Source organism: Centropristis striata, chromosome 13, assembly GCF_030273125.1.
Source record: "Centropristis striata isolate RG_2023a ecotype Rhode Island chromosome 13, C.striata_1.0, whole genome shotgun sequence".
In the NCBI taxonomy this organism is placed as follows: Eukaryota; Metazoa; Chordata; class Actinopteri; order Perciformes; family Serranidae; genus Centropristis; species Centropristis striata.
Window position 1 is genome coordinate 10,437,991 of NC_081529.1, and position 19,382 is coordinate 10,457,372.

General features: G+C 41.2%; 1 protein-coding gene across 2 annotated transcripts; it reads right to left on the minus strand.

The window, feature by feature from the left end:
• Nucleotides 1–1,058: 1,058 nt before the first annotated feature.
• On the minus strand, nt 1,059–12,403 carry LOC131983700 (nuclear factor interleukin-3-regulated protein-like). Of its 2 annotated transcripts, none has more exons than XM_059348470.1 (2): nt 12,204–12,403; nt 1,059–5,435 (listed from the first exon to the last, which is right to left on the minus strand). In XM_059348470.1, exon 2 carries the CDS (start codon nt 4,976–4,978, stop codon nt 3,146–3,148), a length of 1,833 nt encoding a protein of 610 aa, XP_059204453.1. In that variant the 5' UTR covers nt 4,979–5,435; nt 12,204–12,403; the 3' UTR covers nt 1,059–3,145. The 2 variants fall into 2 exon arrangements, with proteins under 2 accessions (XP_059204453.1, XP_059204454.1); XM_059348471.1 differs by lacking the exon at nt 12,204–12,403 and adding an exon at nt 11,283–11,639.
• Nucleotides 12,404–19,382: the final 6,979 nt, after the last annotated feature.

Genomic DNA, 19,382 nt, shown 5'->3' on the forward strand with positions numbered 1-19,382 from the left:
AGCGGACCTATGGAAATGCTCCCCTGGGAAGATTTTTTCCCCCATTTCATCAGCTATATCCACTATTCCAGCTATATCTCATTGTTCTCCAACTACCTGTATCATTCTGAAACCTCAGCATAATCAATTTTGAGGTTGGCTTATTTTCACTCCTGCCACCTAAAAAAGAGGCAAAATTTGTCTAGTGTTACTATTTTTTAAGTATGCTGGAGTAGAATTCACATAATAAATATTTAAGCAAGTAGATCTATTGCATTTGAATCCATTCCACAATAATTTGGGGTGTTATATAAGTAATATATATATATATATATATATATATATATATATATATATATATATATATATATATATATATATATATATCAATTATTATATAATATTTCTTTAGAGAAATAGTTTACAAAAAGTTGGGACACTGTGAAAAAAGAATACAAAAATATACGAATTAAATTTTGTTTTTAATTGAGTATATGTCTCTAAGAATTAGAACATTTTTATTGTATTTTCTAAATTTACGTTTGATAATGTCCTAACTTTTTGGAATTGGGGTTGTAATAGTAGTTGAAGAGATACTTTTATAATAATACATAATAAAAATAACAATGAATAATGGATTATATATAGAATATAATAATATGCCATACGGTATCAAGACATATTCTAACTGTCATCCAATAATATAAAAGATAGATTTAAACCAACAATACAAAGAATGCTGTATTGGCCTTATTTATTCTGTTTGGTGGTTCATCTTTTATGTCAGTCAGTGACTAATGCGTTACCTAACTGCTGGTTCTGGCACGAGTTTACAGAACATCATAACAGTTGATAGAATGATGAGCCAAGCTGCGAATTGTACGTGCTGCCTACAGACTGTGATTGCTATGTTGACAGTCACTGCTCTTAAAAATATCAAAGTTCAGTTTGATGAAAGTCTTGCTTTGTGGGCTGTAAAATCAGTCAATAATACAGCAGGCCAGTACAGTGTGTGAGTCCAATGTGTGTTATTGTGCTAAACCACACAAACACTGGTGAAATAACAGAGAAAAACAGGGCAGTTTTCATGATATGTTGATAGGGTCAACATTCTTTTTATTTTATTTTTCGATCCTGAAATGCTCCCATCATCCACAATGGACATTAGTGTCTTTACATACATATTCATGTCAAAAGGAAGCGATGGTAATGACCAACCAGACCAACCACCACCCATCTCTAAACACCACACTATCTTTGCCAGTTTCTTTTTTTCTTGTCTTTTTCATAAAACCATCAGCAAAACCACAAACATTACTGATTAATACACACTGAAAAAAGGGGGAGGAGGAATGAGGCAAATACATGTCATCACAGTCAATAGGAGAAAAGACACAGTATAGAGAAAACGGAACAACACTTTGACAAAAAAGAGGATATAAAACCAATGAAATAAACATTACAGTGTTGTTCAGGTGGGGGGAACTTTACATTTATACACAGGCACCAAAAAGCCAAACATGGTACATAGACTTTTGCTAAACTAGGATCCAGTGCAGGCAATCCATCACTGCCCAGTAGCAGAACTACAATGAGAAGGGGAAGAATAACCCCTAAAATGAATAATGGAGGCACATGGGAATCAAGGGAGGTCATATACTTGTTTAATTTAGGCTCAGATTGTTGCTGGTTGCAGCTAATTTAACATTGGCACCAATTGGAAGGTTAGAGAATTTTGGTTTTGCTTACTTATTTCACAATAAGTCAATTATCTGGGAGCCAATATGGACCTCAAGTGCTTGGTCACACTACAAAACCTCATTTAATGTCAATTCATAGAAAGTAACTCTTCTTAGGTTTTTACACAAGAGCAACCCGCTCAGAAGTCAGTGCATTGTAGTGTGTTTACATGAATGTGACTTTGCCCCCAAGCATCCCATACCTCCTTTACAGTTTAAACTCAAGGCTGCAGTATGTATCTGAAAAGGTCTGTACACATTCTCGGTCTATGTCCCTGTGGGCTTTTCTACAGTGATGGGCATGTGGAGAAGAGGGAAATAAATACATTGGGCCAGTGAATGGTAACAACAACAAGATATGGTTGATAAAGCTCAAATAAACTAAAGGCTTATAGCCTGCAGCTGGTGAATTCCACCGAATATTTAAAGGCTGGTTAAAGGTTAAAAAATCCAAAAATTTTAATGAGGCCCTCGCCTCAGGAAACAACATGTTCTCCATTCAGTGCTGTTGGCGCTCCAAACTGGACGGCCATTTCTGTGTAAACAGGGCATTAACAAATGATTAATGCTAAAGCTTAACAATCAAGAGAGAGGTGTTTTAATTTGAATGAGTCCTGTCGCAACAGCGGACAATGTGGCTGTACAGTAATTGTGATTCATAATAGGATGGTCACTTTCAAAAACCCTCTTTTACCATTGCAGGTTTGTCGCATTTTTGTTGAATTTGTATTCAAATTTCTTTGTAAAATATATATTTATAATAGATACATATATTCATATATCACAGTAATATACAAACCAAGTGCTTAAAAAATAAAGGTGATGGCAATCTTTTGTGAAATAATGGAGATGGTTGGGGAGAGGATGGGTTGGTAGAGGTAGGGTCTGGGAAGAGGTATGGAACTTGATATTTGTAGTGTTGGTGGTGTTGGTGCTTCTTTGGTCGAGGGAATGTCCCCAGTGTACGTTTGCATTAGATTTTAATTAAGGCAGATAGCCATACATGTGTATGTTTGTCTACAGTCAGATATGTACCAAATTTATAGTACTGATAAAGCTCAAAACTTGTCTTTTTCCTACATTCTTGTTTGTAAGCGATCTAAATGTTGATGTGCTCAGCGGTATATTGTTGGATGACAGAAGTAGAAAAGCAGGTAGTTCCATTCCTCCTCTCATCACATAAACAAAAGTGCTTCTGTAAGTAGGATGTAAGAAATGAAAAATCTGTACAATATATACAAATATAATACAGCCCTACAAAATGTCCAGCCTTATTGGTGACATCGGGGAAAAGGGATTGGAAAACCCAGCTTCCTGTCCCAAGGGCTTGCGGAGGGGATTTGATTATAGGGCAAAGGCATGATGGCAGGGTAGTTCGTAGAGGAGAGATTGAGTCTTTCGTGACAAGTTCTAAAAGCGAACGTCACCTAATCACGCCTCTTGTTGCGTCGTCCACCTGTCTCCTTTTTCCCGCTCTCCTTCCTGCCCCCCTCCACTGAGGCCGCCTCTTTACCAAGTCCTTCTCGCATAATGTTCTGCTGTGGCATGAGGGACAAGTAGGGATGCTGGGGCAGTGGAGGTGGCGTGGCAGAGGGAGGCGATGTTGGGGATTCCTGGCCGGAGCAGTTGCCGCCGCTGCTCCCGGTGCTCATGGCCCGGTGTTTGAGCCTGAGTTTGTGGGGCAACGCTGTGCCCTTCACCTCCCCGTGGGGGTCCCGGCCCTGGGCCTGAGAGCAGCCCTGGGAGGAGGGAAGAGGCGAGGCAGGATGGTGGAGGCTGGTAAGATGTTGGTTGTGGTAGCTGCCCATGTCTGAGCAAGACGAGGAAGGGGACTCGTCATCATCCGTTGAGGCCTCTTTGTCAGAGCTGCGGGGGTCTCCATCACTGGATGACGTGTCCTTGCTAGAGGAGCTTGACTGGCCTCGGTAGTAAGCCTCGCTCCTGTGTTCGCCCTCGTAGGTGAGTACAGGTGGCTCCTCGTCTTGGGCACTGAGGTATGAATGATGAGGCTGCTGGAGGTGGTGGTACAGGTGCGAGTGGTTGACCCCCTCCACTTGTTTGAGGTGGAGATCTGCAGATGAGTCTCTCTCCTGCTGGTGCTGCTGGGGAAGTTGGCAAACTCTGTACACCTGCCTCTCTCCAGGCTCATTACAGCTGTCTGAGAGCTCATACGGAGGGGAGTCTTCTAACGTCTTCCTCTCCAGCTGCGTTGTCACCTCAGCCAGTGTCTCTGAGGAGCTTTCTGTAACACGGCTGGTGCACGGCTGGCCGCTGCTCTGCTTCTGGGCTGCCTGCAGATCCATGTCCCGGTGCCTTGTCAGTGTGTCCACAGGATAAGAGGCACTGCTGGAGCCGTACAGGATGACACTCCTCTGGGCTGCAGGTGGGTGGGGGGCAGGCTGGCTGACAGTGTTGATAGCAGGAACAGACTCCTGATGGGTTTGTTGTTGTTGTTGATGGAGGTGGTGCTGCTGTTGGCTGTGATATGCAACCTCCAGTTCCTGCGAATGCTGCTGAATCTGATGGTGAGTGGGCACAGAGGCCAGGCCACGGTGGATGTTAAACATGATCTGGGTGGTGGTGCCATTGGCAATGTCCATCTCTAGCCTGTCACCTTCCTGTTTGATCTCAAAAGGGATGGGGTCAGGGCTGTCCCTGGAGGAGCCGTCGGACATGTCAGAGAGGGAGCCACGTGGGGAGTATTTCACCAGCTGCCTGTGGCCGTCGTTGTGCCCAGACTGCTCCGTTTCTGAGGAATCAGAGTTCATCATCACCTGAGAACCGCTAGAGTAACCACTGGAGTAGTACTGGTTAGAAGAGGAGGAGGAGGATGAAGAGGAGCCTCCATTTCCTGTGTTGCTTCCACCAATCTGCTGGCTCTTTTCAATGTAGGAGGCAGTGTTTATAAGGCCAAAGCGCAGCTTCAGCTGGAGCAGCTCTGTCTTGAGCCTCACATTTTCATCATTCAGTGCAATGACACGGTTCTCCAAAACCATATCATTGAGACGTCGCTTCTCCCGGGAGCGCTTGGCTGCCTCGTTGTTTTTGCGGCGTTTCTCCCAATAGCACGCATCTTTCTTCTCATCCGAAATGAACTCACGTTTTCGCCTGCAGGACATGTTGGGTTTGGGCTTGATGAGGCGGCCTAAGCGAGCTGGACTCCCTTCAGCGGAAGTTAAAGACTCTTCGTAACTGCTGAAGGTCTCAACGCAGTTGTGGTTATTCCCTGAGTTTTTGAGAGCTGAGGTCAGATTTTCCATTTTTGTCTGGTGACAGCCAGTTTGAAATGTTTCTTGGGGAAAGAACCAGGTCAGAGGTCAAGGGGAGGAGGGGGTGGTGGCAAAAACACCTTTGAAGGTTTTCTTGCAAAGTTCTTGGTCTGTTTATTGCCGCTTCAGTGTCGTTACAACAGGAGGGGACTCAAGTGTCCAAATTAGCCAAAAAGATAAAGAACAGCTGTAGCTCAGCATTAGCAACCCTCATTTATCCACTTGAAGGGGTTTTGGTTCAGTGTCGAGAATGGATCCGATAAGTATTTTAAAAAAGCACAAATGCCTTTTTTTCCTGCTTTTCCGCTGTTTGTAAAAGCTAAGCTGGCAGAGAAGTGTCCTAGATCTCCAGGATGTAGGTCGGCCCGTCTACCTCAGCGTGTCAGTCTCTTGGGGAGCTTCGCTCTCGCTCTGTCTGTCTCTCTTCAGTTGGCTGCAAGATGAAAGGCTGCAGAGATAAAAACAGAAAGAAATATGTTAATCCATGTGGACTGTTGGTGCTTCATTATACATTCTCATGGCACATTTGAGATGTTTTTATTCTTTTAAGCATGCATGGTGATCAAAGACATTTCAATTTCCAAACAGCTTCCCTTTGCTGTTTTGGCATTTCTGTCTTTAACTGACACTGTTGGCCCTAACAACTAATGAATGGGCACTAGACCTCCCCGTCTGACCTTTTAGCCCCACTATTGATCTGCTCTGTCTGCAGCCTATGACCCCTGACCCTTGTCCCAGCATGTTGATGTTGACTTTCGTGATGTAACGAGGGCACTGAGTTCATTGCGAGGTTTAGGATTCTGTTTCATCTTGTCACCAAAAAGTTATAAAAGCCTCAATATAATGTTTTAAAGATGTTAAAATATCTGAGCTTGCATTTCTTTGAAAGCAACTCAAATAAAAAATGAAAGACTGGTAATTAGAGATGACATACATGGCAACTAAGGCAAGTGCACACATGAAATTAATAATATAACACCAGAGAAATTGCATCAGTCTGACACATGGTGAGAGCACAATACTTGACTGTTGAAGGATTAGCTCTTTTTGTTTGTCTGACGAGTATTCAGCCCAGACGGAGCAAAGGGTGACTCAGATGCAGGGCTGCTGGGGTTCCCTGGATCCATTTTAGAACATTTCACAAAAAAATAAAAAACCTACACAAAGGACAGCCCACTGCTTTTCCACCGACAAACCCCGTTGACAAAAATCTGCTGAAACGCCACGACCCCCCATGCTTTCATCCACAGAGGAATGTGGCAGCATTCTTCACCAAAACAACTCAATGCCAAATCAATGATGCAGAGTGAGCAGATAAGGCAGACAAAGGCAGCAGCCGGAGCAGGTCAAGGATAAAGAGGCTGAGACTGGGAGAGAGATTTGGAGGTGTGGGGGCAGCTGGGAGGTGGGGCACTGATAAATATAGGTCACGGGCTCCTGGAAAGAAAGGAGGCGGGACACGGGTAGGAATAACACGGCCTGTTAACATTTGGGTAAAACACGAGGGTGGTCGGAAGTCTCATAACTACAGAGATGAGTTCCTCAGAGCTGGAACACAGCGGGGAGGCCTCTGTAATGAGCTGAACAGGTGTGCCTCCAGACTATAGCCAGTATGATGTTGTAATTATAAGGCCATATATGCAGTGAGTTAAACAAAAAAAGTAATCTTTTTAAATGCTTTCTGCTGTTTTTAGCCGTATTAGTGCTTTAGGGATGGCAATGTTGGCCATGATAACACGGTGGCCGATTTTAGTGCATTTATTAGCTAGAGTGAAATAGACCTGTGTGTTAAAACTATTCAAAGGGACTCAGAAAACTGCAGATTTTTTTTCATTATTATACTTTCTACATACATGTATTACATTGTCAACCAATTCTAGAAACGATCAGATAGCTAATTAAACATCTGCACTGTATTTTCATTGTCAGTTTAACTTGTGAATTTAAATATAGGTGGAGGCCCTGTAGAAGCCCTTTTGCAACTTCCTTTTGGTTGTTATCTCTTTATCCTTGTCTTTTGTCTTATTAATGTGCAAAATAAAAAAAACTTCAAACTCCAAACTTCATCTAAATAAAGAATAAATTCAAATAAAACAAATAGCTAACAACATATATCCCCACATGCATCGTATATTGTGTAAACAGTTTCATATCTTCACATATCGGACAACATATAGTTCTATTGCCACCAACAGGGTAAATGTTTAAGTTATTACAGGAAATGTTGCATTGACCTACTTGTGGTTAATAATCACAGTATAGGCTCATCAAGGAAAATTAACTAGGTCACACGTGTAGTTACTGTTCCTCCACATGACATAATAACAAACAAGTGACTGACTCTGCAGTTAGACCATGAACCTTCAGATTTGTAAGGTAATTGAAGCAGTGAAGGTCAAACATACACAGTTTTCCCTTCCATATGTATGTGTGTTCTATATTTAAATGTATCCATAATAACAGAGTCCAAGTAGATCCCATCCCATGTTTACCAGCTGCAGTAAATGTGTGTTACTCCACATCTGCCTCCTGGGTTAAACTGCATAAGCAGTATTACACTGTCTGAATCTGTTATCTCATAATCTGGCAAGGTGTTTGCACTGGTTATACTCAGCTCTTCCCAGGATCTGACACTTGCGTAAGTGAATCCTCGCAATGAATAGTCTATGGATTTGAGCCCAGATTCTGGGAAAAGGGGTTTTTATGTCTAAAATGCACACAATGGCCATTTTTTCATTTCTCTTCTAAGAATCTGCATTAGATTTACACCATATTTGTTTAAAAATGTCTGGGCTGTTCCCCCTTTTCTTGGCTGAATGGTTTCAGGTTATCCTCGTGAGCCTGTGACATGTGGCTGTTGGGCACGAGAGGGAAAGAATAAGACTTTTCCTCAGCGTGTCCTACTGACCCAGAAACGGGCCCGGCTGCACTCGATAAACACGAGTTGAGCTGCCTCCACTGTACGGCTCGCTGGAATATAGGTCAACCGAGCCGCGGAGAGGTGAGGCGAAGAGAGACAAGGGAGAGATCAGAAAGAAGATGGGAAGACAAAAAAAGAACAAAGAGGCACGGAGAATTAGAGCATTGTCTAAATATAGATGGAGGTGAGAGCAAGTGGAGCGGAGACAAAGAAACTGAATCAGTGAGGGAGAGTTTAAACAAAGAGAGGGATAGAGATGAGATTATACTGTAGCTGGGTAGGGGGGAAACCAGAGGCAATTGCGACAAAGTTGGTATTGCATCAATAGAAGGAATGTGTCACCCATAGCAACAAAAAAAAAAGGGGGGGGGGGGATGGTAGCCAATCATATCGGACTTTTCCTCCCTTCTTCTGAACCAGTGGCTTGAAAAGGCCAAAAGCAGATGGTTATAAACTAGGTTTTGTAACAAAACCAGGGTGATTGACGTCACAGAGTGCGTATATTGCATATCTCTACTACAGGCGGGCACATGAATGAACTCTGGTGTTTAATTAACTCCCAGTGGTGGCTCTTGCTTTTTCCTGTGTGTCTCCCGCTCTGTTACCCCTCAGTATTTCACCATGTGAATGAACGTGAATCACAGCCACGTACAAGGTGTGTCTCTCCTTCACAGCTCAGCCTGTAATCCATTTCACTCACTGTCTTTGTCATTAACATTACAACAGCTTTAAGAGTTGCTTCAAAAACATGCCTCCAAGTTAAAATGCAGCGTTTTTATTTGCATGTGTGAAGGTGGTTTTCTAGCTCAGATATACTATATTCCACTGAAGCAAGCTAACCTACAGTAGGCTACACTGCAGCCCCACTCCTCTGCACACATTTCCTTGACCTAGTTTACTCTTTCCAATTTATCATATATTCGTCACGTGTCATCACTAGGTCTCTGTGGCACTTGTGGAATGATAGCACAGTAAAAGAATCCAAGTTGCACTCGCTCACACAAACCACAGGGCCCGCACCACAAGAGTCTAAATGTGGCAGTGAGCTCTGGAAACAGTGGACCAAGTTCAAACCCCTGCACGTGTTTCTGTGGAGCGGTTTAGGAAATGGGAGCAGGTCAAAAATAAAAGGGAGAGGGGGCACATGCTTCAGAGAAAGGGGGGTGTGATGAAACTTTTGCACCCCTCCCTGGGAAGAATGCAATGTATGGCACGTGGTGCAGGGTTGGGGGGGTCATGGGTGGGGTCTGCTTGGATTCCAAGACTCGGGGCTGACTTTATCTTCCCAAGAAAAAAGAGCAAGGGAGGGGGGTTAGGAAATCAGGCAGCATGCCAGTAAGGCGGAGTCCTATCCAACCTAGATCCTTGTTCCACGAACACCATATCACCCTCTTGAAAAGGAAAAAAAAGCAGTGACTCAGTCCATGTGTTGCACCAGTCACATGTGCTCCCTTGGCCTACTAAATGCTGTAATTCGCCTCTGCTGGCTCGAAACCACAGCACAATAACAAAGCACTGCCCTCATATTTTATCATCTTACATATGCCAGGAAACCCCGGGTAAGTCAAGAGGCCACAAAGTGGGACAGGATGGAAACCACTCAATGCCTCCGACCATGAACTCCTCTCGCACGTTTTTTTATTTAGTAAAGTTGGACAGGGTTTCGCCAAATATCCCAGATTGTCCTCCCATAAAAAAAGACCCTATGGGTTGCTTGCAACCCAGCTGCTTATTACAACCCATATTTACGTTTCTAGCCATTGGGGACCTCTAGTTGCCATAGTAATTATGAACAATGCCAAGGCAGAAGTGACGTTATTGATTGTAAAAGCGAAAATAGAGTATAGAGAACAAAAAAGTCCACTTAGGGTGGGCAATGGATGGGTCAAACAAACTGGACTTTCATCATTTCATCATTTGTGTACCTTGTAAGACAAAAGCAAACAGTTATTTTAAGTAACTTCTGTGTGTCGAAACCAAGGTAACTACTTCGCCTCTTGTAGTTACGTCAGCTCACTTTTATACCGCCCAACCATGTACTTTTTGCCCTAACCTTAAGGAAGTATTTTTGGTGCCTAAACCGAAATTGTGACTGTTTCACAGAGTTAACAATAAAAAACAACCAATGAGTTCATCTGGTTAAGAGGATTTGGTGAAATAACCAGTTGCCTCAACAGTTCAGATTATGGAAGTGGCCTTAAAAGATATTTGAAGAATAGTATGTTTTTATCCCTTAAATTGTAGCCTCTAAGTTTTTTAAATGGGAATGGTACCCCATTTATTTAGGTCGCGCAGGGCGTTTATCTTTTATCTTCTATTTCTGCATGCCTGCCTCGTTCCTTTGTTATGGCGGGGCGAGGATTTATTTTGGTGGGGTTTTGATTCTGCCTTTCTAGTCAGCGGCGGTTGTGTGCCTCATCCCCCTCCCACAGGACTGCTGTGACCTACATTCATAGCTGGCATAGAGACCCAGTGTGTGCGCCAACCAATTGGCAGCGGCCGCTCCGCAGCAAAGCGCGGGGCTGTATCGCCACAGAGCAGACTATGGGTTTCCGCCGATTGCATAATCTGCCCCTTACTTTGATCCATTTTAATTATTTAATTCATTTATTATGCAACCTGCATAACCTCTTCAATGTTTCTAACACAACACGGATGCGCCACATGCACAATTTACAATGCCTAACGTGCTTACAGCCATGCTTCACTCCACTCCACTCAGGAAAGTCCCAGACACTTTCACAACACATACATGCATAACTCTACGGATATGAACTGTTGTTATATGTGATGCCTGGAGCAGAAAGCCGCAGGAGGTGGAGGGGGATGACCATGCCCACGTGCAGTGCATAAACCACAAAGCCTGTGTGGAAAATGACTCCAAGCTGAGTTTGGTCTTTCAAAACAAAATGTTAAACATCCCATAAAACACAAATTTGCCTTTGTCATAAATGTGTCTAAAAGTTGCCTTTGGCCACATTTTACATAACCAGTACTGCTGTAGGCAATCCGTTATTATTATGCATTCAAGTTCAATTAATGTATGGTTTAATTCCGCCCACGGATACACACAAAAATACTACTAATCATTCACGTAGCAACACATTGTGAGGAATATGTAACCCCGCATGCCTCCTTTGTTGCTCTGTCTGACAAATCGTCTTCATGCATATTTAATCGGATCTTCAGTCATCCGAGGCGACTGCATGAATTCATCTGCGTTATGAAATTCACCGAAAATACCGCGTGTCTCCACAAACAATCCCCACATATTATCACTAAAACATACACCTGTTTCAGCCTAGCTGTCAGCTGAGCTGATCGGGAAACACATCTGACCCACATCTGATCCAGATGTTCTGATCCACACCTCACCTGGCAGCGGTTGCACCCCTCAGAGCCCGTAAACTTCACCATTCTTCATGTCTGCTCCCCAGCAATAGAAAGACAAAAGTGGAATGTCCACATGTATCCAGGAGGACGGAGGATCCTGCGTGTCGGTGTGCTCTGGATTGTGTTGTGCTCCTTCAGACTGCTAGAGCCTACTAAAGGGTTAACCCTGAGGGCTGCACAGCCGCGTTAACCTTTACAAAGAGCTGCTACACGTGACGGAGAGAAGTGTGTCCTCTGTGCCTGCATGGGATTTTTTCCAGTTGTCTGTATGGACTAGCCTACTAACCCAAAAATAGTGTATAAATAAGTCTGTGCAACATATAAACCTGACTTTGAACATTACGCACGTGAAATAATCTATTTATGCAGCCTAATTATAATCATAATAGCATTTTATGATCATTATTAAAATAAACAATTAGGCCTACTTTCAAATAATAACCACCTGTGTTTTATTACACAGATTTAAACAGAAAGCTGCTCGCTAAAAGCACCAGAACACCATGAATATATAACTGGGGTACGCACCATAACACAGCAGCGCGGATGTGTTGACCCTGCCTCATTACAGCTATGGCACCGCTCCAAAATATCCACCTTTTTTTCTGAAGGAATCCCAAAACCTCTGGTCCTCCACCCCCTTCCCTGTTTCCCTCCCTCGACCTGCCTCCCTCCCTCACACACACACACACACACAAACACAGACCCTCACAGAAGGGGGGCAGCCTCGCCTTGACATTGAGAAAATGCAGCCACGCACCAAAACAAACGCACATTGTGTAAAAGCGCCAGGAAATTCCTCAGAAAAAATGCAAAACCACACAATCGGATAGCCTGTGTATCATACACAACATGGTAAAATACTAGGATAATAACGGTATGTTAATAAAAATAATAACTCACCGTTTTAAAATTCTGAATTCACAGAAGATACAGGTTCCTGTCCAACAATCCGCTTTGCGCATCGGCTGCTGGTCTGCTTCCCTCACACACACACACTCACACGCACAACGTCCGTCACTTTGAAAACACACTGTGTGATTAGTGCAGGTATATGAGAGCATGAACACAGTGCCGCTTGTTTTCAGTGCGCGCTCCCTCTATTTCCTCCTCTCTCTCTCCTTTTCTCTCTGAGTCTCTAAATGTATGTTAGTAGGTCAGTTGTTGCATAACAGGACGCTTTGGGTGCCTAGTCACGTTTTTTGTTTCTCTCTCGGCTCTGCCCCCTCCCTCTCTCCTCGCCTTCAAATCCTGTTGCAGGAGAGGAGATGCTGGGGGAGCGGAGGGGAGGAGAAAGGCCTGGAGGGGGAGGGACTAGGCTCAAAGCCAGACTCAGTCAGATTAAGGCCTCTGATACCCATAATAAGGTTAGTAGGCATTGAGAAAAAGGGAGCAGAAACAGCAGAAACCAGCTCTGAACTCACAGACATGAAAAGAAGTCGTTTTACACACAATTGGTGTTTTGGGAAAAGCGGTTTGTCATCCTTTGTGCAGATAGCAGACTCTGTCGAACAGGCCCATGAGACTTTCTGAGTAATGAAAACTATTTCATATTTGTTTCCTCTGTTGTTCATACTCTCATTCGAGTAGATATAAGGCTACTGCAGCAGACAGGCAGCTAACCTCAGTCCTTCCAGCATATTTTACACATGTCAAATCATTGCATTAAGTGCATTAAATGTCCCGTGGTTGTCCTACAGCTGAAGGCATGGGCAATCTGTGCTAACCCAGTTGTACTTTACACTTCTACCATTTTATAATCTAGAAATAAGCATGTTGAACACTTAAAATAAGAAATTAACTCTTAAAACAAGATAAATTATCTCACACTTCTAAATCTAAAGATTTTTTTTTATCTTAGTAAGAAACAAATAATTTACAGGTCACTCTGCTCGGGCCAGTTCATCGCTGCTTGCAGCTTTAATTTATCTTGTTTTAAGAGTTAATTTCTTATTTTAAGCGTTCAACATGCTTATTTCTATATTTAACAATCTTAATTTAATAAATCTTGTCAAGTGAAATTATCTGTCCATGCAGCAAGATCATTTCCCTCAGATATAGTGTTTTTATCTTGTTTTTAGACGCACCTTTTTTGCAGTGTTTAGTCTTACAAGTGCAGGCCTAGGTATCATATTTGATATAGTATAGAAGTGTGCTAAAAGTTACATTCTCATATAAAGCAACTGCATTCTCAATCTTTCAAGGGAAGCATATTTTCGTCTGGTTTACGATGATAGATTTGTGGTTAATGTTGTGTATTGAAACAAAACTACTTGCATATTTTAAGTAAAAGCTCATGGTTTGGGTAAAAATAAATACATTTGTTATGTTTTTAAAAATTAATATGTAAGCTTATGTATTATGTTCATGCTTATGTTATGTTACGTAAGTTAACTTGCATATCTAAGTTAAGTAAGTCACATAGATGACATAAATGATGTACCTTACCTTATGCTGGGTTTACAGCAAAAAAGGACCATCACAATAATGCTAGTAAGCTCAGTCCTAAATAAGAATATAGTTATGTCATATATTTAGATGTTTCTTAGTAAAGAGAACAGTGAGGAGACCCAGTTAAAATGTATAAATAAATGTATACATAAATAAGTAATAAATAATGGATGATTAATGTATGATTACCTAAATAAAAGTTGATAGAGCTGATAAATATAACTAGAAAATTTCCTCTGGGGAAATTCTGAAAGGGCCACGGGGGCTACTGCCGGTATGTGTACACTATGATGAGATTCTTCAGAGATTTCAAACTATGCCCTTTAACCTCAAAATGTGTGTGTGTGTGTGTGTGTGTGTGTGTGTGTGTGTGTGTGTGTAGCGAAAATCGCATAAAGTTACCTGTGTGTGTGTTTGAAGCATATGTATGAAGCATATGTATCAAAGACAATCAGATCAAAGCAATCAACATAATTAACTGGCACCTGTTCCGGCATAGTGACAGCAGAGGTAGACAGACTGGAATTTCTGGCCTCAAACAGAAAGCATTTTTGGCAAAACCATAATACCCATCATTGATCCGACTTCACTTTGAGCGTCCTGAGTTCTTCCTGAACGTCTACATATGGTTTTTTTTTTAAGAAAAATGAAAAAATAGCTTTGTTAGAGCGATCTAAAAAAACTGTTCCATCTTCCTTTTTTCTGAAATCTTCCTGCGTTTTTAATATGGGACCCAATGAGGCTGTTGGTGGTGTTGGTGGCGCATCTGTGCGTCGTACGCCCAAACTATAACTATGACAGCTTTACCAGAGGATTGTGAGTGAGAAGACAATTTTTCCTACATTTCTATGTATAAATTATTTCTGTAGAGTGGAATTTGCGGCCTGGAGCGCAGTTTTCAAATGTATTTTTCACACACTGTGACACGAACATTCCGTGCAATACACACCCATTTATAATCTCAGAATTTCTCCAAAAATGATCATGGTCATTGAACAGGGATTGATAAAAAACTATATGACCTATCGAAACGTGGATTAATACACCAATACACAAGACTTGTGTCTACTGTTTAAAGTTTAAATGGAGTCTCTAGGTGAAATTATGCCGGAGAAGTAGACGTTTAAAAATATCCAATTATTGTTCTTTTTCGCTAATTTTTTGTCGGCCGTCCCATTCATTTCAATGCAAAATTTTGTGCAGTTTTTCACGACTTACGTCGCGAAAAATTCGTATTCTGTAGAGAAATGTAATAGCACACCAATCCCGATCAAACCGCACGTTTTGATATATAATTTGTCCTGCAACTCTTCAAGTTGTAGGACTAGTAGCGGGACGAAATTGCGTCCGGAAGAGGAAGAAGAAAAAATCCACAGTATAACAGTAGTGCCCCGAGCACTGGTCCCTACAGCTATTGCTGTATGGGACCAGTGCTCGGGGCGATTGCCCCGAGGCCCTAATTATTCAATTAAATACATTATAATTAAATAGGACATAAATGTATATCATGAATTAATTTCTAAATGTTCCTTTCCTTAATTCTTCCTTATATCTATTTTTACTGTAAAATAGTCAACTTTTCATGTGATAAAAACAGAAACCACTGCACACACTAGAGCAGCTGGAGCCAAAAGCTGCTTCTCCTCCATTTGTAAGTTTTTACTAAGAGCATGATGGGAAAAAAATTGCATGGTAGGTAAAAAATGCTAAAAGAATCTAGTTGTAGTCTTGTAAATAGTGACCCTGAAAGATTCACAGTCTGTCTAAAATCTCAGTGTGGGACTAAAAACTCTAAACACTTGTCTTTAGATGTGAGCAGGTGTGAGTCGGTAGTTTTCCAGGAGTCTTTTCCAAATCTTTTCAAAGTCTTCTGGTGTATAGGTAACATTAGCTTCTTATGTTAAGTGAACCTGCCTGTGTAAATAGGTACATGACATAAGTTATGTTCAAATGAATGTGACGAATGTGTGTGTGAATGGGTGAATAAGTGCAATCTTTGATTGGTCACAAAGTGAATAGAAAAACAATGTATAAGAGACCATTTACCATTTACATAAAAACTCAAAAATTCACAAGTTGGGGTATTTACAAACGCATTTTATGTCATACAACAAAGCACCAACATCTCTTCAGCTTGTGTTAACTACAGATCTTGTTTCAGGCATCTAACCATAAACCCATTCTAAATCCTTATTGAGTTTGAGAGGTGAGACCCCATGGCGCTAAAATGCTAACTTACTTCCGGGTTTAACCCTCTGGAGTCTCCAAAAGCACCAAATCCAGACTTCTTCATGACATCCAGACTAGAAAACAAAGCAGCGTGGAGCCCTACTGTAAATTTACCTCTAAAGTTCTGGCTGTAAACTCCATGAGGCCAGTTTCACTTTGATGATGATATACCAAGTAAAACTGGGGACAAAGTCAAATATATTTAGTATAAAATGATAGAACTGGATGTAACCCTCTTATGTGTTATATTTGCAACCTTTGTTCACATGTGCAACATTTAAAATTCTTTATTGAGCATGATAGTGTTTTGAAAGTAAATAAAAAGATTTAAAATCACATTTTATGTTGGACTACAGGACTAAAAAAGACACAAAATGACCAAAACAAGAAACAAAGAGACCAAAAAAAGACACAAAATGACCAAAAAAAAGACACAAAATGACCAAAAAAACCCCACAAAAGACACAAAATGACTAAAAAAGACACAAAATGACCAAAGAAAGACACAAAAATAACTAAAAAAGACAACAAAAGACTCAAAATAACTAAAAAAGACACAAAATGACCAAAAAAAGACACAAAAATAACTGAAAAAGACAACAAAAGACACAAAATAACTAAAAAAGACAACAAAAGACACAAAATTACCAAAATTGTTACGCTAAACACACAAGACGCAAATAAAATAGAGTCCTACTAGAATAAAAACCAGAGTTGGATGACAGGATCACACACAATCACAAGATCACATTTGTGTTGGTTTTCTTTGTTTCTTTTTGGTTCAAAATGTTGATCCAGTAAGTCAGAATAAAAAATCAAATATTATTAGGTCATATAGTTGAGGTTGCGCTGGAAAAGAAATACCAACATGGCATTTAAACATTTTTAAGTGGTGTATACAGGCAGGATGAAAAGGATTCAAAAATGGACAAAATTGCCCAAAAACACTTCATAGAGTTAAGAACTCATTCCTGTGGCTCCTTTTATGGGTCATAATACACTGCATGCACAAACAACCAGTGGGGTAGTTTTTGGGGGACCCATAAGCTGTCAGATAAATGTAGTTGAGTAAAAAGTAGAACATTCCCACAGAAATGAAAGCAGTTGAAGATCCAACCACCCTGCTGCGTGGCCTCTTGCCACTGCAATGATGGACCAACTTGGTGTTTCTGTAACACTAACCCCCCAGGAAAAGACTTATTGTTCAAACCCATGGTGTTTCCAATTCACACTAACTATTGTGACACTGGGGCGTCCTGGAGGAAACCACTAACACTACTGTCATTGTTCGTGCATGAATACAAGTGGAACATTTTGCTTTAATAGTTACAGAAGCTTGCCTGGCACTCACAGTATCTGTCATTGTACTGTGACAATAAGCTGAATTTGCTTCTGTCACACGCTGTTGAATAAGCTCCACTGGCCAGAATGCAATCACATTATGTAACTGATGTGCGCATTTTGATTAATCTCGAACACAAACAGGAATGTGTGTCATGTTGGCACAAAGCATGAAAGAGACTCAGCGCACAGAGCAGGGGAGTTAAACTATTTTGATTTATCACTCTGATTTAAACACTGTCCTTTGTGTAATTGGAGAGCAAGCTTTTGAATGGCAATTGCATGAATCTATCATACTGGCATTCAGGGGACTGTATCAGAGAGTGTTTTTGGATGAGAGCTATGTGCATTGTGACCAACATGGTCTCACAGGAAATTCGTGAAATAGCCACGGATTTGCTTAACTCAAATTTCCGTGAAACTGACACGGATTTCGCTACAATGCAAGTTAATGACAGTCATATCCCGTGGCTATTCCGACATACAAAGTGATTATGTACATTCACTGAGTGAATATTTAGAAAATAAAACATATATTTCTCGCTAGAAATGTGATCAAGATCCATTTTTATGCAGAAACTAAGTCAAAATATTGATTATTTCACTAAAAATGAGAGAACTGTCCGCCATGTTTTTTGTTCTGACCGCCGGAACCTTGAAAGTCACGTGACTTGGAACAAACCAATAGGAAAAAATAGCCACGGGATATGACATCATTAACTTGCATTGTAGCGACCGTGTCAGTTTCACGGAAATTTGAGTTAGTTTTTTTTTTTTTTTTTTTTTTTTTGTATACATGCATATTTTATTTTGTGAGGGCAATACATTTTACATTTTATTTTATTAATTTTATCCCATTTTTAATTTATTTTATCTTATTGCATTTTACTGTTCTATTGTTTACTACATCTTTTTGTATTGTGTTATCTATTTATTGTTTGTGCAGCACTTTGGAAACCTTGTGTTTGCTAAAATTGTGCTATATGAATAAAGTGGATTGGATTGGATTGGATTCCGTGGCTATTCCACGGATTCCTGTGAGACCATGTTCGTTGTGACTCTTTCTACATTTTTTTGGGCAGCACCCAGAAGGAAAGAAATTGCTGCTTTGCAATGCAGACAATAGCAGCCGTGCATGAATTGTCAGATATCCATTGTCCTCAAGACAGGGTCTGCTGAGTGTCTCAGTAAATGTGTGCTACAGTACATTATCTCAGAGTGATTTAAACTGGAAGGAAAAACCTCCTGATGGATGCCTTGAAGGCTGACATCTGCTGCGGATGTGCTCATTATCTCCTTTTATATCAAAGCCTGTGCTATCTTTTTAATGGGCATGACGTAAAAGTTGTGAGCGTATATTCAGGAAAAACTTGTGACCTTCTTTTAACATCTTTTCCCACAAAGATGTACGCGCCGTTTCACTGTAGTACATTACAATGTGTTCGCTGTATACAATTACAGTAATTGCAGTAATTATTCTGTATAATTGGATTGTTATGTGTCCTTGAAGGACGTCGAGGACTTTTCACCTTTGGTACTTCAGTAATTATTTGTTCTTGTGTTTGTCCACGCTCTAGCTTGTTGAACACGCTCCATAACTGTATGTCTCAATTATGTTAAGTGGTCCTTTTTTTTTCTTGCAAGTTGTTGATCTAGCACATTGTAAAGCCTAGAGGTGTTTTTTGTCTTATCTGTATTCACCTAAATCCTGTCACGCTGCATTATCATAGGGTAACCCTGATTTCAGAGCCTTAAATTGGAACTAAATATGGATCCCCATTCCTTTGCACCTCTTTGTTTCCTTCTTTAGCTGGAGGAGACAAACAGCACTGAAAGAGCGAGAGGCATTGGCCGTGAACTTGGTTCCCCCTCCCCCCATAAACACGCACACACTCTCTCTCTCTCTCCGTCTCCGCATCACTCCCTCTTTTTTTGCACCCCATCCTTATCCCCACCCTACCCAACGTTTTTCCCCCTTCCAGCTATGTCTGCAAGCGTTCCCATGGCAACTGTCGCACTGCCTGCCTAGCAACAGGCTTTATCCTTTCACTGGAAAAAAAA